The sequence below is a fragment of the Macaca nemestrina genome, chromosome 2 (genome assembly GCF_043159975.1).
Source record: "Macaca nemestrina isolate mMacNem1 chromosome 2, mMacNem.hap1, whole genome shotgun sequence".
Lineage (NCBI taxonomy): Eukaryota > Metazoa > Chordata > Mammalia > Primates > Cercopithecidae > Macaca > Macaca nemestrina.
The window spans coordinates 157083681-157111404 of NC_092126.1; the positions used below are offsets into that span (position 1 = coordinate 157083681).

Consider the following 27724-nt stretch of genomic DNA (forward strand, 5'->3'; position numbering starts at 1 on the left):
TCAAGTACATATGTGCATTCCACAGGAGCGGCCAAGGTCTTTTCATCTATGGATTTCCCGGGCCATGAACCAGCAACTTCCTGCCACATCAGTCCCAAGCAAAAGCAGAAGCTGGGCTCTCCCTACCTAAACCCAGCATTGTTCTTCCCTCTTTCAAAATGCATGTTCATGCTGGTATTTTATCTCCTAAACAATTCTGTCTAATCCATGTTAGAGATTTGCTATGCTGTATAATCACCTTTTTGTAATTTTTCTTAATTCCTCAAGATGCATTTCTGTTACTTTTGAACAATTAAATGCAGTTTCATTAGTCACTTTTATTGTGCAGAAATTGTACATCTATGACTAGCCTCAAGCTTTGTATTATGAACACTGTTTTTCCCTTTATATCTTCAAACAGACTTTTGGCCTTTGCTTAAATAGGCATTTAGACTAAGCCGCACATGGTTTTGAGCTGATGTAGCAGGAATCTACATAGTAACAAAACCTGAGTGCCCAGCGCCTTTCTGTGACAATAGCTATCCCACTCGGCACTCACCAGCCCCAGAACTTTTCTGTGCTTCAACCATGCGATGCTGTCCTTGTCTATGGAACATCAGCCTGGAATTTAACCTGGTTATCACGTAAGCCTGGGCCTTCCAGACTAGTTATTCTGGGGCTCAGCTTGGTCAGGAGATGCTGCGTGTCCCAGGAGGGTCCACACTTCAAGATCATCTAAGCGATCAGGAGGGACACAGATGACACCTGCTCATCTGCAGGGAGGGAGATTCTCAAAAGAGAACACCACATCTGGGACACACTGAGCCCTCTGCCTCATGCCAGCCCTGCCACCCTGCTCACCACTACCTGACATTCAGGGCAGAAACATTTCCGAAGGCACTGGATGAGCATCCCAGGTGGCCAGAGACAGCAGGTGATTCGTGCTCACAAGTAAACCCTGGAACGAATGGCAAGATAGATGTTCTTTCCAAAATGATTCCCAACTCTGACTAGACGTGTCTTTAAAGTGGAACTGTTTCATAAAAACTGTCTTCTCGTCCAGAATTGATGTGACCATTTCCTCAGTCCTCCTTTATTTTAAAAATCCATGTTTAATTCATATTTAGAAATCCATACCCATCTGAAGTAGGAGTTAATTTACATGACCCAGGAGATGACACAAAAGGTAAAAAGGCGGTGGGGGGAGGCTGGGCATGGTGGCTCACACCTGCAATACCAGCACTTTGGGAGGCCGAGGCGGGCAGATCATGAGGTCAGGAGATTGAGACCATCCTGGCTAACATGGTGAAACCCCATCTCTACTAAAAATACAAAAAAATTAGCCGGGCGTGGTGGCGGCGCCTGTAGTCCCAGCTACTCGGGAGGCTGAAACAGGAGAATGGCGTGAACCCGGGATGCGGAGCTTGCAGTGAGCCGAGATTGCACCACTGCACTCCAACCTGGGCAACAGAGCGAGACTCTGTCTCAGGGAAAAAAAAAAAAGTGTGTGTGGGGGGTGCATTCCAAGTGTTCCCCAGCCCTGATGTCCTGTGGAGCCTGACAACATGCTTCATGACAGTGACACAGTACCCGGAACACTGCAGCACTGTCTCTCAAGACTAATGACCCCAGAAGCAGCTGTCATTAGCCAATTCACTAATTAGGGGCCTGTTTGTAGAGCTAATGGGAAGGGTAATCATTTGTTAGCTTAAGTAAAACTCCCAGGCATTCCTGACAACTGTTATCATAGAAAAGTCTGGAAGGCAATTCATCTATCTCTGTGAAATTCAAAGAACCCAGATAACCAGAGTCATCTTTTATAGCACAAACCTCCTTTAGGAATCTGCTGGTAGGAGCTTGTCTTTGACTCCTAATATATCCTCTCCAGCAGCAAATAAATATGTCTACACATAGACCGGGGGCTTTTCCATGCTTGTACTCCAGTGGCCTGACTTCTGTGAGCTCAATCCAGGTTCTCAGACCGTGAGCCCAGGGAAATACTCAACGCCGAGGCCGCTGACAGGAGAAGAGTGCAGAATCCCAACACAGAACGGGCAAGATTTCTGGTTACAGGCAGAGCGAGTGTGAGAGTGCGTGAATGCATGCATGTGTGAGAGAGACAGTATGTGCGGAGAAGGGGGTATTTTGATGCTGCAATCAGTTTTCATTGGCTTGTATGTTAAAGATAAACAGAAACATCAAATTTTCTAAAAGATGATTTTATTCGCTCCTTATAGAAGTTTTAAAAAACATGAAGTGTGAATGAAGAATTGATGTGGTTTGGATATTTCAGTCTCCAGATCTCATGTTGAAATGTGACTCCCCAGTGTTGGAGGTGGGTCTGGTGGGAGGTGTCTAGGTCATGGGGGTCGGGGTCCCTCATGAATGGCTTGGTGCCCTCCCCACAGTAATGAGCAAATAATGAGAGTTGATTATTTAGAAGAGCCTGGCATCTCTCTTGCTCTGTCTTTTGCCATGTGACACACTGGCTCCCTCTTTGCCTTCCTCCATAATTGTAAGCTTCCGGAGGCCTCCCCAGAAGCCGAGCAGATACTGGTTTCAGGCCTGTACAGCCTGTAGAACCATGAGCCAAATAAACCTCTTTTCTTTATAAATTACCCAGCCTCAAGTATTCCTTTATAGCAATGCAAATGGATAATACAAGAATACTGAGATGAAATTTAACTTGCCACCAAAAGCTTCCTGAGCCATTCATTCATCTCACTCCTGGAAATGGTAGGAAATGAGGGTTTAGGACCCAGCCTACCAGAGAAGCCTTGGGGAACAAATGACCCTACAGCACGAGTGTAAGAGGAGGCTGTACTAGGCTTCGGAGGGGCAAGAAGAGGGGCCTACGAAAGCAGGTAGGGCTTCCATTCCAGAAGGGCCTTAGAGACTCTGTGGTCCAACTATGTCATGACATAGATGAAGAGATGAGGCTCACAGTGTGAGGGGACTTTTCAGAACTGTGAAAAGTGCCCAGTAATTACTGGAGGGCACCAGTAATAGCGCAGGCATGATCTCACTCTCCAGACACCACTCCCTCCCAAACCCCAAGCTCCCTCAGCAGTCACCCCACCCCAGAAGGACCATGCTCCTTTCAGAAGCAGTAAACAACAATCTTCAAATAGGGCAACCCAGGGCCCTCAGCCCAGTGGCAGCCAGGGCTGCTGCTAAATAACATCCAGAGAAGCCCCGCCTGCCCTGGGCCTGCTTAGCAAATGGACAAGGAGGCTCCAAGGGCCCTCTTGCACCCTTGCGCTGAGTGTGCCCAGCTGTGACAGCCCGATCTGGTCACTGGGCACACGTGCCATTCTGCCATGCCAGCAAGGCAGAAGGAAGGTGTGTGCCAGCGTGAGGAGCCAGTGCCAGTGCCAAGCCTCAAGCCACGAGGACCGCCCCCCTTCCTGCGGGAAGGGCTCAGGCTCTCTGCAGGGTTGCTGGTCGCCCACCATGGGCTCTCCGGACTCAAGGCTCAGGATAACGTTCTCTGGGCCCTAACTCTGGGAAGAAGCAGGGTGGGGGAAGGCCTCCTCACCAGAGGAAAAAGCAACAGATCTCTTTGAGACAGTTCAGAAGTCAGGACAGATTTAGAGGCTTTCCCTGGGGGGATTTCCTAGGGAAGTAATTAATTTGCTGGCTGGAATACATTCATTTTGGCAGTTGATCTAAACTCCAGGACTCATAGCAATCACTTGGGAGTTTGTTTATATGGCAGATTCCAAGGGCCTCGCTTGGGGTACGGCCTGGACTCTATTCCATGATTCTGAGGCAAGTGGTCTATGGGCTGCCACAAACCAGGGTCACTGTGCACCGGCACAGGCAGATCTGCAGAGCATGGTGTTATCAGGGCTACCAAGAGGTGCTATGGGCAGCAGGGCGTGGTGAAGGCCCCGAAGCCCCTCTCTCCTCTAAAGGAAGACAACAAGAGGAATGCACATCTCACTGGAGCCTCCATGCTCTTAGATAAACATCCGCCTCAGTGATTCTGAACTTCGGGTGCCTGCAGGGTGAAACCTGTGCGCCTGGCTGAGGACAAGAAAGGCCAGGCCCTGAATCCTGGCTCTGCCACTTCCATCCCAGCAATCTCAGATGCGTCAGCCTAGCTGAGCCTCCCTTCCTCATCACAAAAATGGGGTGAGGGCTCCCCATCCCAGGCGGGTTTAAGTGAGGTGGGACGAGATGAGCCTTTCTTTTGTGAACAGTTTGTCCTGGCCCCTCTTTTCAAGTGCAGAATACACCAGGGGCCTGTAAGCTGGTATTTTGGAGTAAATACTATTGACTTAGATCCCAGGTCTCCTGGTAAGCAGTTTGGAACAGAGGACTAAGAAGGGGAGCTTAGAAAGGTCCCAAAGTGCGTAGCTGGGAGGTATGTATGTCAAGGGGCACTAAGAAGAAAGGGAAATGTTTGGCATGTCTACCTGAAATGACCTGGGGGGCAGACTCAGGTAGCTGCCTAAGGTGAAAGAGCCCGAAGTCAAAGTTTACCAGCTCCTCAAGCTGCACTGGGCTCTGTGTCAGTCACAGGGCCACACTGTGAGGAGCACAGACTGTGTAAACAGGGCCATAACAGGCAGCAGGCCACTCTGCAGCAGCACCAAAACCAGGGACTGGTGGATGAGGCTGGGTCAGCTCTGCAGAGGCAGGTGACCCAGCAAGCACATCCCGCCAGCCTGTGCTGGGCCCAGGAGAAGGAAAGGCCTGCCGCGAATTCCACCTTCATGTGCTGAACCTCGACTAAACCAGCATAAGGAAAAGGGCACTCCCTGCCCCTGGTCCCTGGGAAACCCAAGGCTGACTCTACAAGGACCTCAACTCTTTCCATGGGAAGGTAGGTGGAGGGGGTCCACAGGGGTATGGCCGGTCAGAGCTTTGGGTGCTGGGCAGTGACTGTGGGAAGCAAAGCCTTGTGTTTCCCTCGGTGCCCTGCTCCACCAAGGCCTGTCCCCACAGAGCAGGAAGACAGCCGGCCACCCTGGGACTTTCTGATGACTGGGCAGCCAGTGTGGGCAGCAGTAGGGAGTACAGTGGGATGGGAAGACCTCACTGTAGACACCCCAGGCTGGGGGCCTTTGGCAGACAAGAACCGATGGGAGCTGCCAAGAGCCAGCCCTGAGCTGTTTCCATCAGAGATTTCTTTTCCAACAGCCAGGGCTGTACAGAGATGAAATGGGAGGTGGTGGGTGTGGTTGAGCTAGAAAGGGTGCTGAAACAGCACCTCTTGTTTTGCTTCTAAAGGAGATAGAGCTTCGGACTTCAAAGAGAGAAGGGAAGGGGTAGGGATGGATAGAGGTTTCTTTACTTAGCCCTCACAACAGTCCTGTGAGCAATGGATGGCTCACCCCTTTTACAGAAGAGAAAACTGAGGCTTAGAGGGAGTTACCAACCAAACTTCACACAAGCGAGAGGCACAGACAGGATTTGACTTGAGGTTTTCTGCTCCAAAGCCCATGTTTTCTATTTCTATCTGGCCACCTCCCAGAAGACAGAACAAATGCTGGCAGTGAAGTATGACAGTGGGGAAAGTCTTTGTGGAAGGGAAGATGGCCAGAGAGGGCCAAGTTACTCCCATGACTGCAGCCTTCTCCGTCCACTCACCTGTGCCCAGGAATACCAAGAGAACTATGGCTGGACCACCAAGCTACTGCGGGTCACCTTTACAGAACTCTCGAGAATGGGAAACAAAGGAAAACTAGAAAGGAACAGTCTTCAATGTCATGATTTTCAAAAGGGTACATTCCATCAAATGAAGGCAAAGCCCAAGTAGGAGTCTAGAATGGTTTCATAAAGAGGCTGGTTTGGAGTACTTGGAAAAGGAAGAGGTGATCACTAAGAAGAGAAGAGTCTGTTGGAAACATGTCAAACCACATTCCCTCCTCTTCCCTTCTAACAGGGATCCTGGCTAGGAGACTGAGGGCATGCAGTGGCCTGATAGCTCCAGACACTTCCTACATTATTAGAAAGGATCCTTCATGATCCAGCCTAGTGGGAAAGAAATAACATGGGTTGGATATCCAAGGAGGTATGTTAGGAACTAGATGGATCACTGTACCCAGATGGATGAGGTCGGCTTTAATGGAGGTCCTCATTTTTGTACAACTTAACATTTTCATCAATGACTTAGTTGTGTAAGGCATACTTAGCAGGTTTATATAAAAGAGTTGGGAGGGGTCAGGCAGTGGCTCATGCCTGTAATCCCAGCACTTTGGGAGGCGAAGGCAGGTGGATCACTTGAGATCAGGGTTCGAGATCCTGTCTCTACTAAAAATACAAAATACATGCTGGGCATGTTGGCAGATGCCTGTAATCCCTGCTACTCAGGAGGCTGAGGCAGAAGAATCACTTGAACCCAGGAGGCAGAGGATGCAGCGAGCCGAGATCGTGCCACTGCACTCCAGCCTGGGCGACAGAACGAGACCCTGTCTCAAAAAAAAAAGAGTTGAGAGAGATGACAGAATCTATATATTCAAATAATTGTTCTATGGGCTGAACTGAATCTACCAGAATGAAGTTTACTGGGCATAAATATAAGGTCCTGTACTCAAGCCTAAACAGGGCACTTAGTAGCCACTCATGGAGGCGAGTTCACAGGAAGCTTTATATGAATAGCTAGTGGGCCCAGCCAAGGAGACAGTGGACAACATGGTGAGTTTGGTGCTGCAACCCAGTGTACATGCTGCTGACAGAGCTCAGCCACTAGACAAGGGAGGCGATGCCTGCACTGCATTCTGGCTGCTTAGCTGCTCTGGCTCCCCAGAGACCAATTCTAAAAGGGAGCAGGTGGAGAGGAGACAGGGACCCTGTTAGGTGTGTGCTTCAATGGATGAGTTACAGAAGGATAAAGTTGAAGGAAAAGGAAGACACAGGGGGACATAAAAATTATCTTCAGATATCTGCCCAGCTGCATGCACAGGCACTTTCGCTGTGCTCTATAAAGCCTCAGAGGGCAGAACTAGGAGGCTCCCAAGAGCCAGCCCTAAGCTGTTTCCATCAGAGAGAGTTCTTTTCTAACAGCCAGGGCTGTACAGAGATGAAATGGGAGGTGTGAGGATGGGCACTAGCAATGGAACTTGTTCCAGCAGAGGGAGTAGAGCTCCCAGGGTGACCACACATGAATGACCTCAACCTGTATCTAACTGGATTAGATGACTCTGAGGGTCCATCCAGCTACGGGGCCTGTAGTTTCAGGGATGCCACTAGGCAGTTACTCAGGACCTCATCTGTGTGTGTGGTGGTGGGGACAGTGGGAATCATGACGATGGAGCACATAGTGCTTTCTCAGAAAGTATGGCTCAGTGGAGATAGAGAGCCTCCACTTCCCAGGGAGACCGGACTAGTCTCAGAATCCTGAACTTGACTCTCCTGGATCTAGCTACACCAGAAACAAACAAAACTAGTGACCAACAGTTACAGGCAAGCTAGGTCTCACAGGGCTTTACTGTAGCTTGGAGCTGCCACCATGGGGTGGGCATGAATGGAGTGCCACGGGTCACATACGGCCAGGCTGCACTGGGGACACAATTCCTCTGATGGTGAACCCTTCAGGCTTGGCTCTTGTGGCTGGCATGTTCAGAGATGCAGAGGGCTGATGGTGGTGGGTGGAGACCCCAACCAGCCCTGAATGTGGACTTTGTTCCCATGGTCTAGAGGCTATCAGATCCTGAAACACAATCACCTGATACCTGTCTCTAAACCTCTAAACTTCAAGGTCTGCTTAGATGGATATGCTTTTACACAATGCCACAGAAGAAATCGGTCTTTCTGCAACATCCACCCTGGTCCAATAAGAACCAGATGCCAGGAGACGGGTCTCAGCAGCCTCTGCCACAGCAATCCCTCTGGTGGGCTCTCATGGAAGTCAGCGCAGTCTCCCTGGGTTGAGTACTATGGTCTACTGTAGCCAGACCTGAGGGGAACACTTTAACAATAAACAACTTCCTCCCCGCCCGGGGCTGTGTCCTCAGGAGCAGTGTGTGCACACCACGTGGGCACCTTGCAGGGCCGCATCAGCTCTGCCGTGCGGATGGAAAGGTGCTGTCTGTGACAAGGGTTGCTCTCCCAAGGTGCAGCTAACCAGACATAACCGATGCAAAGCTTTCTCTTAAGAATAGGAACAGGGGAGGCTGCAAGACTTAAGAAAATAAATCTAAAAGCAATGATGCTAAGCGGTAACCTCTCTACTGATTAAAAAAAGAAAAAAAGATTCCTCAGCTGTAATAACATTTAATCCCCCCAGAAGCTAATCTAAATGTAACACTCAAAAGAAAACAAAAGTGACACAAAGGAGAAGAACCATAGCCACTGCCTTTGGGGACGCTGGCTTTATTCCGGAAGTGAGTCCATTAACAGAGCTGGGAATGAAATGCCATTTTCATCTCAGTCGAGGGGAGGGGATTAACAAATTGTCATCTCTAAGCCCAGTTTTTTGAGTCATGGATCTCTGAGCACTCAGAAAGCACTGGGCTGAAGCCTGCGCACAGTGGGGCTGCCCTTCCCCTTAAGCCTGCAGTTGCCACTTTCAGAGCTGGCTGGACGAGACGCCCTCTACACACGCTTCAGCGTTTAGAAGCCAACAGGACTGTGCTGAGCCCACTGCCCCCCAGACAGCTTCCTGTGCCCCCTCGTTTGGGCACTGGGACAGTTAGGGGGCCCTTGCTCTGCACACATCCCTGGCGGTGGGCAGCGGACGAACGCTCCTGGTGCTCATGTTCAGCGCATGCCGCATGCCTTGATCAGGAGCCTCCCTGCTGCCCTAGCCACATCCCTCAGGGCCCAGCTCTCTCTTGGTCACAGTTGCTGCTTAGAGGCCAGAATCTCGGTAGTCGGGCATCTGCCCAGCTCCTCCTCGGCACTCAGTTCTGCTTGAATGTCAGAGAGTGTCCTAATCCTCAGATGGACAGAGTCCTGGCCGTCCTCTGTCACATTACTCAACTGTTCCCTCTTCATAGCACTTTGTACAAAATCATCTTATTTTGTTGCTGACCATTTGTTTCTCTGCCCTGAGAGCAGGAAGCCTCCTGCCGGTTCACAACTGTATTCCCAGAACAGTGCTGGCGTGGGAGTGGAATATCTGTGCAATGGGTGAGTCATTCCTGGCTGGCAGTATTGTCTCTGCTCTCAACATCATTACTGCTTGGTTCTCCCAAATGCTGCCAAATCTCTTTCTAAAACACAAATCCAATCATATCAGTTCCCTGCTTAAAAGCCTTTTTTATGACTTGCCGCTGCCTGCAGGATGAATCTCGAATTCTTTAGACTGCACCAAAGGCTCTTCACATTGGGATCACCCTGTCCCACCAGCCTCATCTCTACCCTCTCGGATGTTTGCTTCTTGACCAGCATGCCTTGTCCCTATCCTTCCCCTAATACTCCAGGAAGAGAGGCCCACTTGAGCCTCCACTCACAATGACCCCTGGCCCCAGAGCCTGCCCTGGTTCACTTCACCTTGGCTCAGCCCAAGGTCATTTCATCTCTGAAGCCACACTGCTCAGGCAAAGCTAGTCCTGCCATCTTCTGCTGTGGGAGTGCTTTCCTCATGCACAGCTGTGGCACTCACCATCTGTCATGGGGGGTTTCTTCCTCCATTCAGTATTCCCTGATTTCATAAGTATTGGACCCTGAGGATACAAAGATGAATAAAACAAGGTTCCTATCCACAAAGAGCCTATAGTCTAGCAAAATGCAATGCCTGAATATGTAAGTACAAAACAGACATACAAGTGGCAGCCAGGTATTGTCCCTGGGCCACCCAGGTTCTCTGGGGGCAGCAAAGAGGGCAGAGCTAACTCTGTCTTGGGTGGCCCAGGAGGATTTTAGAGAGCCTTTCAATTTTATAAAGAAAGACACATTGGAGCTGAGCCTAGAGGAACAAGAGTGCTGAGTGGGGAGGTAGGGATACTGCAAGTGTGGTGGTTGGGAGTGTGTCTGTGCTCTGCAGTGGAGGCAAGGGCCTCCAGGATGGTCTTGTCCATCGTTACACATCCTCTCTGGCACAGAGCCCACCACCGAGCCAGCCTCAGGAAAGGCTTACTGGACTGTATCAGAGGTTAAGTTCTAGATCACCATCATTTAATCCTGTCTTTAAGGAGAAATGATGATTTAAAAAAATAAGGAGGAAGACGGTTATATGGCAAATACACTCCAGGCCCTCCGTGGCTCCCTTCTGTGGATGGTGGCCCCGGTGCTGGAGCAGGGGTTCCATGGCTCCCTTCTGTGGATGGTGGCCCCCGATGCTGGAGCAGCAATGACTTATGAGAGTAAGTCATTAAAAAGCAGAAGGCCTCCCTGCTATAACCAGGGTCCAAGAGAAAACCACTACCATACTTCCTAGGAGAAGCATGGTGGCTGGCTGCTTGCCTGCCAGTCAAGGGAGACAGAGACAGAACACCGATGCTGCTGCAGAGGAAGCAGCCCTTCTATTGCTCGTGGTCAGATGAGGAGGAGGGCTGGTTGTATACCACATTCCCAGTACAGAGTGACATTGCTGCTTTTTCTTAAACATTTACACAGGAAGATGAGGGCTGCACAACTTCCCTTGGTTATCACATTATAATGCCTCATTGCAAGTCAGGAAGTTCTTTGCCAGATGTAACTTCAGTTTTCACAGCTGCAGTCCGAGGCTGTAGCCCTAATACTATTCAGATAATGTTTCCTTCTCAGAGGAATAAAATTCCACCCTCTGATCAGCCTTCTCCTTTCCTGGGGGCCCAAACTGTGTGCTTACCTTTTCAACCCTTTAATCGTTCTGGTCTCTCCTTCTGGAGCCTCTCCAATCTGTCTACTGCCTGCCTGCACAGCACAGCCCCAAATGGAGTGCCAGGTGCCCAGCACTTGTTTATTCATGGTGACAGGACAGAATGGGGAGCAGAAAACCACTGCCTAATTCCTAAGTTTCATTTACTCCAGGTAAAGGTTCAAAATTATTCCTGATGGAGCCTTTGGATGCACCTGATAGCACAAAAGCTACACTGACTGCTGCAAGCTTCATCTCTCGTTACTCCTCACTAACACATGAAATGACAGATGCAAAAACCTGGCCAGCAGCTCCTGAGCAAGTGAGTGAGCCAGGCCTGAATGAGAGCCAGGTGATGGAGGCCTGGAAGGAAAGGCACCCACCTTTCCTGCGACCTCAGCTCCTGCTGCTGGGTTTCTGACCCAAGAGCCTCAGCATGCCCATGGAGGAGAGACCCCCAGGCCCAGCCATTCTGGCTTCATCCAGAATCACAGCTCATCTGTGCCTCAGGTGTTCAAATGTCCACAAACTGAGCACCAGGTCCCCAGTTAAAGGACATTTCAAAACCACAACTCAAGTTCACGAGGAAAGGAGATTGCCTCATACGCTTCAGGGGGTCAGAAGCCAAGCCCTGACTGGCAAACAGCACACTCCCAATCTTTCCCACTCACACAACCAGGAACCCAGCTAGTGCCTGTCTCATGGGGTCACCCTTAGCTTGGGGATCTGATGTCCAATTGCACTGAGAACCTCCCTCACCCCTGGTCCAAGTCATTATTGTTCCTTTCCTTGTGGTTGTATTTGTAGTCTTATTAATTTTTAACTATACAAGCTATACGTGAAAGAGAGAGAGTATGTGTATATATATATTTAAATAAACATTTCAAATAAAGCTACAGTTCCTGTTGACCCTTTTTATAATCCTGAACTTCTCTGAACTAACCAGAGATACCTATTATCTTCCGTCAGGAACATACCTTTTTCATACTTTTTCTCTGTATCACATAAATATGTCTACAGAACAGAGATGGTGCTACCATATGTGTGTCAACATGCATTGTAAACTACAACTCGCTTTTTCCCCAACCAGAGGTCTCTGGCGCCTTTGCGGGCCAGCGTGCACAGTGCACGCTGTAGCTGTCGCCTGGAGCTCCAGAGTTGGGGGAATTGTGTTAGGCATCACTTGCCACTAGGTATGAGGCTGCTTCCGATTTCCACACTCAGAATCAGGGTCACAGTGCCCTTTGTGCCCATGGCTGCTGGTGCACACAGCTGAGCATTTCTCTGGGGTACAGTCCCAAAAGGAGAGCTGCTGGGTCCTAGGTGTCCCTTTCCTTCTTGGTTCCAGGTTCAGTCACTGCTATCCTCTACACACCTATGAATGTGCACTCTTTTGGCTATTATACTCCAATCTCTTAATAAAATGTGAGTTTCTATGTAACAACACCTACCATTTATCGAGTGCTTACTATGTGCCTGACACTTTCCTGGAGACTTAACAAATTACCTCATGATGCCCTCAAAACAACCTTCAGAAGTAAGGGAAGTCTGTCTCAGCATTTATGTCATCCAACCCAGGTCACACGTCAAGTAGCACTGCTAAGATCTGCACTCTCTGTCACCGCAAAGTCTCTGCCCTGTGTGGGGCTCCTGCCTCGTCAAAGCCCTGTCTCAAATGAGGTGAGGCCCTGTCCCCATTCAGGGCCTTGATCCAGACAGAGCCCTGCTGCATGAGTAGGTGCTTAAACAGCCAACCACTTATTTTTAAATTCCACAATGAGTGTCAGTTCATCCACCCATCTGACACTGACTTGGTGAGCATCTATCAAGGCTAAGTCCTGGCTTGGATGGTGGGGATACAGAGATAAATAAGACATTAGATTGACCTCTGGGTAAGACAAACAGTAAGCAGAAAAGATGCTTAAGTTAAATTTTAAACAGAGTGATCTGTAAGTAAAAAAGAGGGAAGGTCATTTTAGACAGAAAGTAGGATATATAATGACAAACAGCTTAACAGATTCTGTGTTCTGAAATCAGGGACCAAGAACAGAGATTCAGAATTGAAAACCCTGTCTTTAGAACTCATCTGGCCCTGGGATGTCAAATGGGTTTCACTCTGGATGCCAACCCCACATGGCTGAGACCAGCTGCTAGAGTGCAGCGGCAAGAAGGATCTCAAGTCCCCATCCAGGTTCAGTAGACCGCTGGGGTCCATGTGTGACATCTGCCCTGGGCACAAGACAAAAGCAGTCTCTTTATCACACCCACAATGCCACCAGTGATGATGGTTCACCACCACCCACAGAACCAGCCGAGGTGTGGTCTTGAGAGAAAACTGTCACCAGGTGTCTTTGGTTTTGACTTTCCATTCCCATATGCTACACAAACACTAACCTCTGTTGGTCAACTCTCTCTCCATGCATCTTTGTTTTCCTTGTTACAAAGGTGGCAGAACTCTGTAAGCACTGGCATGGGAGTAAATGCCTGCATAAGTTGCCACAGCTTAGGAAACAAGCACGCGTAAACACACACACACACATACACAATGTGGTGGGCTGAAATTCAGGGAAGGGCACAGCCAGCACTGGGACAGCCAGGCAGTCAGGTAAGCAGCAAGCAGCTGAATGCCCCCATCCTGTACATTCTAGAGATACATATCTCAGTACAGCAGAAAAGAGCAAGGTGAGACTCATCCACACCTGGGTTCAAATCCCACCTGCCTCTCCCTGGGGTGTGTCTGTAAGCAAATCTGGATTATCATATTTATCTGGTCTTCATAAGAAGCTGACAGAAGTAGGCACCACCATTGTCCGTGTTTTACAGACCAGGAAACTGAGTCTGAGAGGTCAATGAATTTACCTTCAATTCCACATCCGCAGAATGGTAATAATAATGGCATCTGCCACCTGAGCTTCTTGTGAAGATTGGAAACGGTACAGTACATGTGCCAAGCATGGTTGCTGGCGCGTGATGATGTTCAGTAAAAGTTTTTTAAATAAGAAATTAACTAAATTTTGATTTGTTGAATTAATGTATTAAACAGGTTTTGATTTAACTTCTCAAACAGCCAGGTCCATCAGATTAAGCCACACATGTCAGTAAATTTCTGCATAGAAAACATTTCCTTTAAAAGGTCATCTAAGGTTCTCTACATAGGGAAGTGAGATATAGTAACACCTTTTAAATTCAGGCTAAGACGAATGTTATCTGGATTAAAGAATGTTTACAATGCCATTTTCTTTGGGGTTTAAATAAATGACCACTGTTTTAACAGGTTATCTATCATTAGCTCACTAAATAAATGCAAACTGGGGAAGCTCAGGTGCCTAGAAACAATTCATTCTCTCAGGTGGGTCCTAAAGCCCTAAAGCCTCTCCCAGAGTTTACTAAGTCCTGTCTTCCAAGTGCAGGTGAAAGCACACAACAGCAGCTCTGCTCTAGCAAGTCCCAAGACTGCCACATCCACATTAATCAGGCCTCTCTGGATCAAAGTCCTTGGAGCACAATGGCTCAGTTTCAGGAAATAGTTAATAACCTTCTTCCTTCAACTCAATTGTTCTAACCTCTTTGAGGGCTGGCTCTCTGTGGGGCCAGGGAGGACTGTACAAGTTTCCTGACAAGAAGAAGCCAAGACAGATTCTGAATGAATCCCACGGGAAGCGGACTGAAGATTGTCATAAAAAATAGATGTGACACAATAAATGCAGAAGGTTCCCTGGGGTCTTAATCTCTTCCTTCAGAAAATCTGAACAATTCTGCCTTCTGTGCTGCTGTGAGGTGGGTGGGCGGGGGTGTACATACACACTTTGAATATTCACTTCTGTCTTAACAATAGGATTCTTCCAAAACAAGAGGCCCTAGTCTGTGACTGTCAGCCTTGCCATCAACACTCCTCTTCGGTGGAGAGCTCCCTGTTGGCCCTGAGGCAGGAGTCTTCTGAGATCTTGACATATGCTGGGCTTGATCCAGGCCTCAGTACAGGTTGGTGTCCCAAGACAAGTTGGGAGAGTCATCCGTGTCTTCGATGCCTCACGCTGCTAAAACGAACAGGGTCTGGCTTTAGGATTTTAGTTTCCTTTACCTGGGGTGGCCCTTTACTGCTTGGCAAACTCTAGTCATTCCTCAAAAACTCAGTTAGGACCTCTGGTTCCAGCTACAATGGAGCAGCTTGTGAAACGCCTATGCTCTCCCCTGAGGGAAAAAGAAATTAAGTTCTAATACAAAAAATCTGTGTGAAGGCATCTAAGGACCAATGCAACTAAGACTTGAGGTCCAAGATTATGAAGTTTGAAGGGAACTGTGGAGAGGTGAGTGTTTGTTATTAGAGCCACTTTCCCCCTCAAAGTTTCTGCCAATTCTTGGATCAGGAAGACAGGCTGAATGTCAGGCAAATAGCTTCAGCTGAAAGGCAAGAAAAGCTGTGGAGGCTCTCGGCAGTCTCACAGGATGACAGGGAGGTAATGCTCCTGTGGAGGCTTCCCAGGCAGCTAGGACTTACGGAACCAGGATTCCAGAGAGAAAGGAGCTACAAAACAGTGAGACAATACTCAGTGGTTTTCTTCTTTTAAAACATTTGTCAAATTCTTGAGCTACTCAGGCAAGAAGCTAAGAAGCTAGCTAAAAGAGGTCACTGAAAGAGTGGAGTTTTCAGAAGTCTCGCAGAGCCAAGAAAACGAAAATAGTGGTTTAGAGCTCACCAAGAAAGAGGGACCCTTGAAATCCACATCCCTAGGCATCTCGGGGGAAGGTCGTATCACAGAGGACCTCTGTCATCTTTCCAGACAATTTCTGGCACTCAATCAAGAATTAACAGACATACAAATAAATAGGACCACAAGAAAAAAAAAAAAAGGCAACAGAAATAGACCCTCCGATGATTTTAAAATAACTGTAACTAATATGTTCAAGAAAATAGAGAGCAAAAGGTAGAATTTCACCAGAGACTGGGAATCTTAAAAAAAAAAAAAAAAAGCAAAGCAAATGGAACTTTTAGAATGAAAAACATTTAGTAACTGAAATTCTGAATGCAACAGATTTAAAGCACACTTGACACAATAAAGAGGATCCATGAACTAAAAGACCAATAAGGAGAACTCTAACTACAGCATGGAATTTTTTTTTAAATGAGGAAAAACAAACAAAAAAAAGAACAAGAGACATATGAGACAGTAATATATATAACCTCAGGAAAGAGGAAAGATAAAATAGGGGAGAGTGTTATTTGAAGAGATAATGGTAAGAGATTTCCAAAACTGAGAAAAAGATGTCAAACTTCAAGACCTGAATCCCAAAAAGAATAAAATAAAGAAAATCTATAGGTACAGCTTAGTAAAACCAAAGACAGAAAATGTTAAAAACAGAGAAAAAAGAAGTAAAGGAATGACAACAAAATCAACAACAAAGGAGAATGTAAAGATATCTTCAAAGAGCTGAAAGAAATGACTGCTATATTTTTCAAAATGAAGGTGAAAAATGTATTTACATATAATTAAAAATAGAACTTTTATCAGAAAAGATACACTAAAAAAAAAAAAAAATGAAGGCCAGCCACATGCAGTGGCTCCTGCCTATAATCCCAGCACTTTCGGAATCTGAGGCAGGAAGATCGCATAAGCCAGGAGTTCAAGACCAGCCTGGAAAACATAGTGAAACCCTTTCTCTACTAAAAATTTAAAAAGTTAGCCAAGTCTGGTGGTGCACACCTGTGGTCCTAGCTACTCAAGAGGCTGAGGTGGGAGAATCTCTTGAGCCCAGGAGGTTGAGGCTGCAGTAAGCTGTGATCATGCTACTGTACTACAGCCTGGGTGACAGAGTGAGACCTTGTCCAAAAAAAAAAAAAAAAAAAAAAAAAAAGAATGAAAGAAAAGAAAGAAAGAGAAAAGAAATAGTAAAAAAAATTTACTCAGAAGGAAAGTGTCAGAAAAAAACAATAAATCTGTAAGTCATTAAAAATACAGAAAATTTGAACATGACTAACCAACTTAACCTAATTGACAATACAGAACACTACATCTACTGACAGAATACACGTTCTTTTTAAATGCACATGGACAGTTTACCAAAGCACATCATATACTGGACCATAAATCGAGTTTCAAAAATTTTCAAAGAATTTAGAGTATGTTCTCTAATCACAGAAGAATTAAACAGAAACCAATTATAAAAAAGGTAACTAGAAAACCCCTAAATGTTTGGAAATTAAACAATATACTTTGAAATAACCTATGAGTAAAAAAGAAATCAGAAGGAAAACTGGAAAAATTTTAACTGATTCATACTAAAAATATAATATATCAAAACTTGTAGCTAAAGCTGTATTTATAGAGAAATTTGTAGCCTTAAACGCATACATTAGAAGATAAATAAAGCTTTGAAAAAGGTAATTTCACTGCCCTTAGGATCAAGTTAAAATTCCTACTATGGTTACAAAGTTCTGCATGGTCTGGCTCATGCTCACTTCTTGGAGCTTCCTCTTTTTCTCTCTTCTCATTCATTACTCTCCAGACATACTGGTCTTTTTTCAATTCCTTCAATAAGTTAAATTGCTTCTTGTCTCAGGGCCTTTGCACATACTAATCCTTCTGTTTAAAATGCTTTTTCCCACCATGTGACATGTTCTTTCTAATTTAGACTCTTTCTTTCATGGCACTCATTGCTATAATCAGTTAATTGGGTAACTGCTTGTTGTGCAATTAATTTTAAAACATTGTTTGTCATTCTCCAAATGTTATAAGCTCCTTGCTGGCAGGGACTGCAGCTGTCCTGTTCATCACTGTGTCCCCAGGGCCTAGCATGGTGTCTGGCAAACAGCAGGCACTTTATACATGTGTATTAAATGAATGAATGAATACATGGACATCTAGTTTACCATCTAAGCAAACAGTTTACTCAAAGTTGTTAAAACATACTCCATGGTCTTGGAAGAAAACTCCTCAATATTACTGCTATCAGCAGTTGGCATTTATTTCTATGATATTTATGATGTAATTTACAATATATGTTAATCCAAGAAATATCTCAAAGATTTCTCTTGATGTTTAAGTTAAATAATTTCTAACTGTATACTGCTTCCTGTTTATATATTTGGGAAAAGGAAAAGTGTTTTTATAAACTCAATTTATATATCAAATCCGTTCTACTGTATACCAAGCTAGGTGCTATAAAATAGTGACCAAAATGACTGCCATTATTAACAGTATCTTAGCCTATTCAGGCTGCTATAATAGAGTACTATAGAGACTGGGCAGCTTATAAACAGTAGACGTTTATTCCTCACAGTTCTGGAGGCTGAGAGGTCTAAGATCAAGGCACTGGCAGATCTGATGTCTGGTGAGGGCCCACTTTCTGGTTCATAGATGGTGTCTTCTCTCTGTGACCTCAGCATGGTAGAAAAGGAAAGGGAGCTTTCTGGAGTCCCTTTTAGAAGGGCACGAATCCCACTCACGAAGCCTCTACTCTCCTGATCTAAGCACCTTGCAGAGGCCCCACCTCCTAATATCATCACATTGGGAGTGAGGTTTCAACCTTTGAGTTCTGGAGAGACAAAACATTTAGTCCATAGCAAACAGTCACACTAATATCAACAACAGTTGTTGACATCCTAGGTCAACTTTCTATGTGGAATCTTGCTTAATTATCACTTAAAGATTAAAGAGTGTGTCCTGTTTGTTTTGTAGGTGAGGAAACGGGGGCCTGTAGAAGTGAAGTGACTTGCTAAGGGGCGGGGCTGAGGTCTGAGCCCTGGTCAGAGTCCAAAACCCAGGGAGGCTCTGAGACTTCCACCCTGCTGCCATCTTATGTCCAGGTAGGGCCTGCAAGGGACAGCAATGATGCAAAGACAAACAAAGGAAGAGCAACTCCAGCCCTGCCACAGAACTAGCTGTGACCATGGACAAAAGGAGTTATTTGACCTCTCCAGACTCTTCACTTCTATGTGAAACTAACAAGAGTAAATATAGAATGGAGTTGAAATGCCTTGCAGAGTACTTACTGCTTGTAAATAGTGGTAATTATTATCAAGGGATGCTGTAAACAAACACACAAAAAACCCTTATGCTTCACTCAGATTAAAAATACATTCACATCCATCCCACCTTGCCTTCGGGGGATATGAGGATGAGAAAGGCTATGACAATAAAGCCAAATTAACAAAGGGGCTGCCCAATGATGGTGGGCCACTTGGCAGGTGACAAGCATTATGGTTATCAACAGAAAGCTGCCTAGCTTCTCCCCCAGTGCATCTTCTCCTTGGTAGGTGGGTCCTGGCTCCAGGTAAAAAGGGAGGGGCTGTTGGCCCTGAAAGAAGCTGCTTGGGTAAGAGAAGGGGCAGCAGCTGTGGCCTGGCCCACCTCCAGGGATCACATCCATGCTGTAGCTGTCACTCATCAGCCTCTTTGATGTGGCTGCCACCACAGCTCTCCTTCTCAATGTTCTGTGATTCCAGGTATTTCTCAGCCCCAGATGAACAGGACGTACCAGGGGGAACCCTTCAGAAACAGGTCGAGGGCTGGCCATCAGTGGGGGCAGGCTGTCTGTGTGTGGGGTGGCTCACACCCTGCAGGGCAGTGCAGCACCCTCCAACTCCTGGATGCAGGCAGCCTTGGTGCTCACTCACTCAGGCTCTGTGTGGTCCCAGCATCAGCAGGGCTGTGCTTCTGTCTCAACACCTGTCCTTGTCTCTATCTGCCTATTGGAAGATTCTCTTCCTCCCAGGCTCCTAGTATTGCTACAGGACTTGAAATTTCAGGATAATTGGTCTTCTTTTTTTTTTTTTTGAGATGGTGTCTCGCTCTGTAGACCAGGCTGGAATGTAGTGGCACAATCTCAGCTCATGCAACCTCCACCTCCCAGGTTCAAGTGATTCTTCCACCTCAGCCTCCCAAGTAGCTGGGATTACAGGCATGTGCCACAACATCCGGCTAATTTTTGTACTTTTAGGAGAGATGGGGTTTTACCATGTTGGCCAGGCTGATCTCGAACTCTTGACCTCAGGTGATCTGTCCACCTCGGCCTCCCAAAGTGCTGGGATTACAGGTGTGAGCCACCACATCTAGCAAAATTTCAAGATAATTATTTTCTCTTCCCCAAACTCATTCTTAAATGGCTCTGCCACAATATATAGTATCCCCATGAGCTTTAGGTGTTTAGTGTTCAAGAAGAAAACCCCTACACTAAGCCTGGGCAACATGGTGAAACCCCATCTCTACAAAAAATACAAAAATTAGCTGGGCGTGGCACACACCTGTGGTCTCAGCTACTTGGGAGGCTGAGGTGGGAGGATCACCTGAGCCCAGGAGGTCAAGGCTGCATTGCGCCATGATTGCGCCACTACACTCCAGGGCCCACACAGTGAGACCCTGTCTCAAAAAAAGATCCCCAAACCAGCCTACATTGTTGCCTGTCCTATTCTGTGCCTTTGGATCTATACTGACTATTCGTCTGTCCCCCCTGTCCTTCTAGCTCCTCACAGTTCTCTGCACAGCTGTTTTTACAAGTATCATGCAAACCTGTCTCTGACACTTCTTTCTCATGAGGCCAGACCCACTGCTCACAACTCTGTGCCCTGAGGGCTGCTGGGTGAATTGCCCCAATTCACTCTTGGGAGGGAGCAGCCTTCCCAGGGAGTGGATGGAGTTGGTGGTAGCCCCTTGGCTAATTTATGAAGGTCTCTCAGGTCCATAGAGACCAACTTCACACAGAGAACCCATAAGACCCAATTCCTTCCAGCAAGGATCACTTTCTGACCTTCCAGGGAACTGTACTATTGACTGAGTAGAGCCACATTGGTACTGGGCACACTGTGAGCACCTCCCTGCTCCTGAGTCCTCAATGGATGGTACAGGAGCACCACAGACAGGGGACAGAATGCTGACACTTAGGACTGTGTGATCTGAGCAAGCCAGCAGCTCTCTGGGCCTCAGTTCCTCTGGGCATGAAGCGTGGGCCACCCCGAGCAGGAGTGCGCACAGGGTGCACTGCACGTACCTGGCACAGGAAGCATTGAGAGGGGATACCTTCCCCTGAAAACCCCTCCACAGTCAGAGGGGAGAGAAGCCAGCAGAATTCCTGCCCCAACTCCTTCTGGGGCCTGACAGCCAGTTCCTCAGCTAGCTACACAAGGAAAGGAGCCCCTGCTCACCAGACACTGGGCCCTGAAAATAACTCTGCAAGTCTACCTCAGCCCCAATCCAATTTGCCAAGGAGCTAGATAAGAACTGAGTGCTAATTTGGCCAATTACAGATGACCAATGGCTACCTCAGATCCAGGTGAGAGAGCTGAGGAACAGATGGTTGTGTGTATTATTAGGGAAACTTGAAATTAGGCAGGTGGTGGCAGGTTTCTAGCCACATGTGGGAATTTTTACAAATGTGGGCCAAGTTTACAAAGAATAATAAACATATTCTTACTTTATTGTGCCCTCCATCTTCGAAGCTGCCTCATGGAATTGCTGTGAAGACAGTTTATACATCTCAGCATTCTACAAGGAGAAAAACAGAACTGGTTACCAAAGACTGAAATTTCCCTCTGCTCCCTCATAGGATGCAACCACATTAGAAATTGACAGATGCTAATTTCTTGACCGGCATCAAAGCCGACTGGTGATTAATCCACAGCTTGGGTTCCAGCTCCACCACACATGGCTGCTGCTACAGAATCCTAGAGTAGCAATGGCTGCAAGTGCGTTATGAGATCCTCTAGCTCAGGGGTTAGCAAACCACGATTTATGAGCAAAATCCGGCCTGCCACCTGTTTTTGTGAATAAGGTTTTACGGGCACACAGCCACGCTCATTTGTTCACGTATTGTCTGTGGCTGCTTCTGTGCTACAGCTATGATAGAGACTACATGGCCTACAAAGCTTAAAATACTTACTATCTTTAAAGAAAAAAATTGCTCAGTCTTGATCTGGTCCAACCCCTATTTTACAGGTAGACTTTCCTTCCCAGAGAGGTGAAATGACTTGTCCAAAGTCACAGAGCAATGGGGCAGTGTCAGGACTACAACCCAGGTGTCTGGATTCCCAGTCTGGGACACACTCTGCTGCCTATCCTGACCACCCTACTTATTGGAACAGGAATCATCTGTCTAGATTGTTGAGGGGAGCATCCACAGGCACACACTTAATTTGTCCTGAGATCACCCAGTACGTGTGCACCTACAGACCTAGGTTTGTGGAGGGAAGGCCCAGGCCTGGGGGCAAAACACAGCTGGGTCTAAGTCCTGATGCCACCACCACGTGGCTGTGGGTAGGTTATGGAACTTTGCTGTGCCTCAGAGGCAAGCTGCTCCAGGCCACAAAGGCCCAGGCCCACATCTTCCTTTCTTTGTGAAGCTCCAGCACCTTCGCATGTTCTGAGGGGAGACGGACATTAACACATATGCTAGCAGCCTCCCGCCGTGCTCCAGGTGGGAGTGTGGTGAAGCCCACACATGGACGTGTAGGCAGCAGGGAGAAGGCCAGCCTTGGGCTGACTCATGAGGAAGCAGTTTCAGAAATTAAACAACCTGAGGTGGGGCAGGGCCCGTGGTCAGACCTCCCCAGTGCGGGTGAGGAAGGCGCAGCAGATGTCACATGGAGTTGGCTTGAGGTCAGATCTTTTGCAGACACAACCACATCTACTCCTCAAAGCCTCACATGGGCACTTTGGGAGGCTGAAGTGGGTGGATCACCTGAGGTCAGGAGTTCAAGACCAGCCTGGCCAACATGGCAAAACCTCATCTCTACTAAAAATAAAAAATTAGCTGGGTGTGGTGGCAGGCGCCTGTAATCCCAGCTACTTGGGAGGTTGAGGCATGAGAATCGCTTGAACCTGAGAGGTGGAGGTTACAGTGAGCCGAGACTGCCACTGCACTTCAGCCTGGGCAACAAGAGTGAAACTCCAAAAAAAAAAAAAAAAAAAAAAAAGCTCATACAGGCAGCATGATTATCCCTGTTCTACAGATGAGCAAATGGGAGCTTCAGGCCTCAGGTACCTACTGAAGGCACAGATCAGTCAGTCATTGAAACACGCTTGTGTGGCAGTGAAGGAACTTTAGAGCTGCATTGCCTTGCACATTTATAGGACTTCAGCTAGGCTCTCTCTGCCCACTAGGCACACAGCTAGCCTGGCTGAAGCTGGGCAGACAGGAAATGAGAGGTGCGCAGGGGCAGAGCTACTCAGGGAAAGCACTTCCTGTGCACCATGGACCCCCTCAGCCTTCTACAGGGAAGGTAACTGAGGCAGGGATGGACCCCTACCTCCACTCCATGCAAACGCCCTTCCGCCACAGCCTGGGTGGGGATCGCTTAGCTCTGTCTGAAGTTCCCCTTCATGAGACCTCATCAGGAGACGGCATGGACCACAGACCCACATTTTGATTTGTGCTTTGGCATATGCTGGTGGTGTTCTTTGGGTAAGTCACTTCTCTTAACAGCAACACAGGGTATTACCCAGCCTGCAGTTAGCGGAGAGACAGTTTGGCACACAGCACCCACCTCAGCCCACCACAGCCACTGAATTTTCCAGAGCTAAAATATGCCTCATCCTAAGCCCCGCCCCCCACAATTCATCCTGGCCTACTTCCTTTCCCACAAAACAACCTCATGGCTCAGGCCTTCTCTTTGAGCCAAACCCCTCTTCCTATGGCTGTGCCCACAGGACTCCTGAGTGTCAGGTCACCGTCCTGCAGGCCCAGGCACCTGTTGCCGACCTTCTCAGAGAGCGAATCCTTGACCCAGATGGGCTCGGCCCGCTGTGGGCTTCAGGAGACACTCAGAGACTATGCTCAAGATGCCATACTGCCAGAAATAGCCTGGCTCTGGTGAATTTGGATAGCGCTTGGGTTTGACTGCAAGCTCAGTTTGAACATGTGGTCAACTTGATTTGTCACAGGAAGTACCCACAGGCCAAGAAGTGGCGGTGATTACCCTGCTGCAGCTTCCTCTATTGTTCCTCAGAATGACTCAGAGAAATTCCCCATCCTGTCCTGTCCTGACCTGCCTACCCTCCTCATCTAATCTGCCTGAGCAGACCTACAGGGACGGATGTCCTCACAACCGCAGCTCCCTTGGCACTCGAAGGTCTCCGATTCACAACTTGGGAGTACCGAGCCGGCTTCCTGTGTTCACAAAGCTGCTCATCCATCAGGCCTTTCCAAGGCTGCTGGACCTAGACTCCCTCTTCTGGGGAGGCAGGGCACTCTGTGGACTCCTCAACCAATCACCAGGTCAGGGCATCTAGAAGGACTGGACACTACCAACGTGCATACTGAGAACACGCCAAGTGCCAGAGGGTTCTGAGACAAGTGTGGCTTGCTCCCTGGCCTCGTGGAGCTCTGAGATGGTGGCATCATAATTACAATGGGGCACTCAGCCAGTCATCCTAGGTGCTGTGGGGCACCTGAAAGGACAGCCTGGCAGAAACCATGGGTCAGACTGACTTCCTGGGAGCCAATACCTAACTGAGGCTTAATCTTTTTTATTTACACTAAAGAATGTTTTTGAAAAGTACTTACATATGGTTTTAAAAAACAAAAGTGGAAAGCATGGAGGGTATGCAGTGAACAGTGAGCCTCTTGGCCAGTCTGGACTCAGCCCTCAGTGTGTGTGAGCACACACGTGCCCCACTTGTTCCTGACGCTCACTGGACTGCAGCAGACACAATGTGCCACACCTCATCTTTCCACTGATCCTCAGAGACCTCACCCACTCTGGCTGACCAGCACTTAGTAGTAGGAATGAATACTTTGTAGTATCATCCCTTGAGTATCAGTCAAGCAGCTACCCATCCTTGTACAGAGGTCATTTCTAGTCTTCTACTATTATAAACAAAGCTAAGAGGAACATCTTGGCATCTAGAACTTGGTGCCTAAGTATATCCGTAGGGAACATTGTAGAAGTCAAATTCTTGGGTCAAAGGGTATATCCATTTTAATGCATTTTAAAGGATGAGCAGAAATGAGCCAAATGAGAGGGAGGTCTCCTGAACACAGGCAGTAGTGCGAGGAGCCTGGGGCTGCCACAGGGCTGTGTATGGGGCAAGAGATGCCACTGCTGCTGCAGAGGCACAGGGCAATGGCCAGAAGGGGACGTGGAGGACACCAGCTGTAGGCTCAAAAGCTTGGACTGCACCTCATGGGCAATGAGGGTGAAGAAGGCTTTCCTTTCTCAGTGATGGAGGGGCAGGGAGGATTTTTTTTTTTTTTTTTTCCTGAGGCAGGGCCTCACTCCTGGCTGGAATGCCGTGGTTGATCATAGCCCACTATAACCTCGACCTCTGGGCTCAAGCTATCTCCACCTCAGAGCCCCCCCAGTAGCTGGGACCACAGGCATGCACCATCCTGCCCAGCTAATTTTTGTACTTTTTATAGAGAGAGGGTTTCGCCATGTTGGCCAGGCTGGTCTCAAACTCCTGGGCTCAAGTGATCTGCCTGCCTTGGCCTCCCAAAGTGTTGGGATTATAGGTGTGACCTACTGTGCCCAGCTGATTTGTGTTTTTAAAAGAACATTCTGGCAGCTGTGTGGACGATGGCGTCCAGTTCTCCCTGGCTAGGCCATCAGTTCTAGAGAGCTCCTGGAACCCTGCAGCACAGTGCCTGGGAAGGCAGCGTGATGTGCCTGTAAAGGAGCCCTGCTGCCCACTGAGAGACACTGGGAAACTTCTCTGAAGTGCACTCTACCGAATTCTCACACATTAACTAGCACCCAGTGACCAGGGACTTTCCCGTCGGACTCTTTCGTTTCCCAAATTTGCAGTCTTTTCCTCTGCCCTGTAAACAGCTGCCCCTCCTCCTCCTCCAGCTGCCCCACATGCACATCTGAAAGCAGGAGGCCTGGCCTCCATTAATTAAATCTGCCATTAAAAATTAAATAACGTGAGTAAGAAGGTGTGAGTGTTATCTCCATGGGTTTCCAAAGTCACAGTGTTTCTTCAATTACTTCCCGAGCAGTTTTCATATTTCATACTGTCTGATTTCTCCAAGGGCCTGGATCTGTGAGATCAAAAGCAAGGGTGAGGGTGAGGGAAGCATGGTGAGGAGTCCAGGGAGGAGAAGATGACAAAATATGTCTGAGCAGAAAAGATCACCCGGCAGCCCCTGCCCCAAAGCCAGAATCCAGGTGCGGGGCGGGAGGAAGAAGGACATGGGGCCCAGAGGTCTGAGGGGAACCCCCATAACTATAGAGCAGCATGGGACCAGTGCATTAAGGTGTGTGTAATCACAGATGTGAAGACAACAGAGTCTAATCTGTGGAGGCTGGGGAGAGCAACTTTTGGACTGGAGCCCCGAAAGACACCCCCCACCCACCTCCCGAGTTAAGAGCAGTCATTCACAGCCTACGGTGTGCACAGGCTATGCTGGGCGCCATAGGAGAGAAGGAGCCTAAAAGGGTCATAACACTTGAAGATTTACGTCTAATAGCAAAGAAAGAACCAAGGTCTCAGGAGCAGTCCAAGAACAGAGCGGCAGCACAGGGCAGCAGCAGCGTGTGCATGCCATGGTCAGACTGCCTGTGCAGGGTCAGGACCCACCTCTTCCGGGTGTGTAACCACAGGCAAGGGTCAAGACCTCTGGGTCTGTTTCTTCAGCTTCTTATCTGTAAAATGACAACAATGACAGAACTTCCTTTCTGCAGTTTTGTGGGAATCGAATGAAAATGCGTATAAAATGCTTAGAACAGTGCCTGGCACAAAGTAAATATTCAATACATGTTTTAATAACTAAACCTCTCCTACTCAAATGCATAAAAACCAACCAAGTATAATATATATTTGCAAGAGAGATCTGAGAGTATCAGAAGAGTGAAGTCTCCTTGGGGATGTAAACTCCACACAGATAGGGACTTTAGCTTGTTTTGTTCACTAACCTATCCCCAGAGCCTATAACAGTGCCTGGCAGACAGCAGGCCCCCAATATAAAGTTGAGTAAATGGACATAGGGGTCAGAACCACTACAGAAAATCCGAGAAGATGATCGCACTTGAGAATATCCGAAAAGATGATCAGGACCTAGTCATTTATAGAGCCAATCAAGAAAGTTTGCTGATTCCCACTATTCCCACTCTGTGCCAGGAGGCCCTGCTCTAGGGGAGCTGACAGGCTGGAGTGGAAGCCAGCTGAGGGTAGCACAGAATCCGACCAAAGCACAGAGGAGGCTGAGGGTGGGGCCAAGATGGGTGGGAGGGAGTGAGAATCAGGAACCTGGAACCTTTCCCACAAAGTGAGAACATTTCTCCAAATGCTTTGGGAGAATGCAGGAGCCAACAGTCATGGACTGTGCTCTGCTCCCGCTAGCAATGTATTCAAAACTTCAATCAAACAGTGATATGTCCACTCACAAGGTTCAACAGCCCTCCTCAGGCCAGGCACTGAAGCAGAGACTTTCCAACAGGTCAATTCCTGGCAAGCTAAAAGCAGTATTTCACGGTAAGAAATACCACCCCTTTGACAGATGAAGAAACTGAGGTTCAGCAAGGCAAAGGGTCCTACTCTGGGTGTCAAAACTTCAAGCAAAACAACAGGATCCGAGGACGGGCCTGGTGGCTTTCCACACAGTGTCAAGCCTTCTATTCTACCGAGCTGTCCCTTGGGAAGAAAAATAACAAACCAAAGGTTGCCAGCACATGGTTCCATGTAGAAAAATGTGCAGCCTAGGATCCTGCTGCCCAAAGCAGGGGAGAGATTCCCAGCAAAATTAGTGCAGGTGGGAAAAGGGCCAAGCGTTGACAATGCAAGTAAATCCCAGAAATCTGAGAGGAACAGATTGAAGACAGGAGAGCCCTATGCCAAGATGCTGTCAACATGGCCAAACGCTGGTCATCTGGTGAGATTTGGAACTTAACAGCCTAATTATCCAAAGCTTCTCAAAATTCACAGGAACGCTACATTTTAAGGGAAGTGAAGAAAATAAACACATTCAGGATTCGGAGAAAGAGTTTCTGATGTGAAAATAGTAAAAACCACAAATAAGTGAGAAATGAACACAAGTCTTTTTAAAAAGGTCCAAATAATCAATATAAAAAATTAAAAGCTCAGG

At 47.6% G+C, this 27724-nt stretch overlaps 1 protein-coding gene across 7 annotated transcripts in view; it reads right to left on the minus strand.

Moving 5' to 3' along the window:
• LOC105470224 (coiled-coil-helix-coiled-coil-helix domain containing 6) overlaps positions 1-27724 on the minus strand; it is a 237539-nt gene that overhangs the window by 24583 nt on the left and 185232 nt on the right. For all 7 annotated transcript variants that reach the window (XM_011721997.2, XM_011722002.3, XM_011722003.3 and 4 more), the window contains one exon: positions 21119-21189. In XM_011721997.2, coding sequence (XP_011720299.2) covers positions 21119-21189 — 71 coding nt within the window. The remainder of the gene's footprint in view (positions 1-21118; positions 21190-27724) is intronic.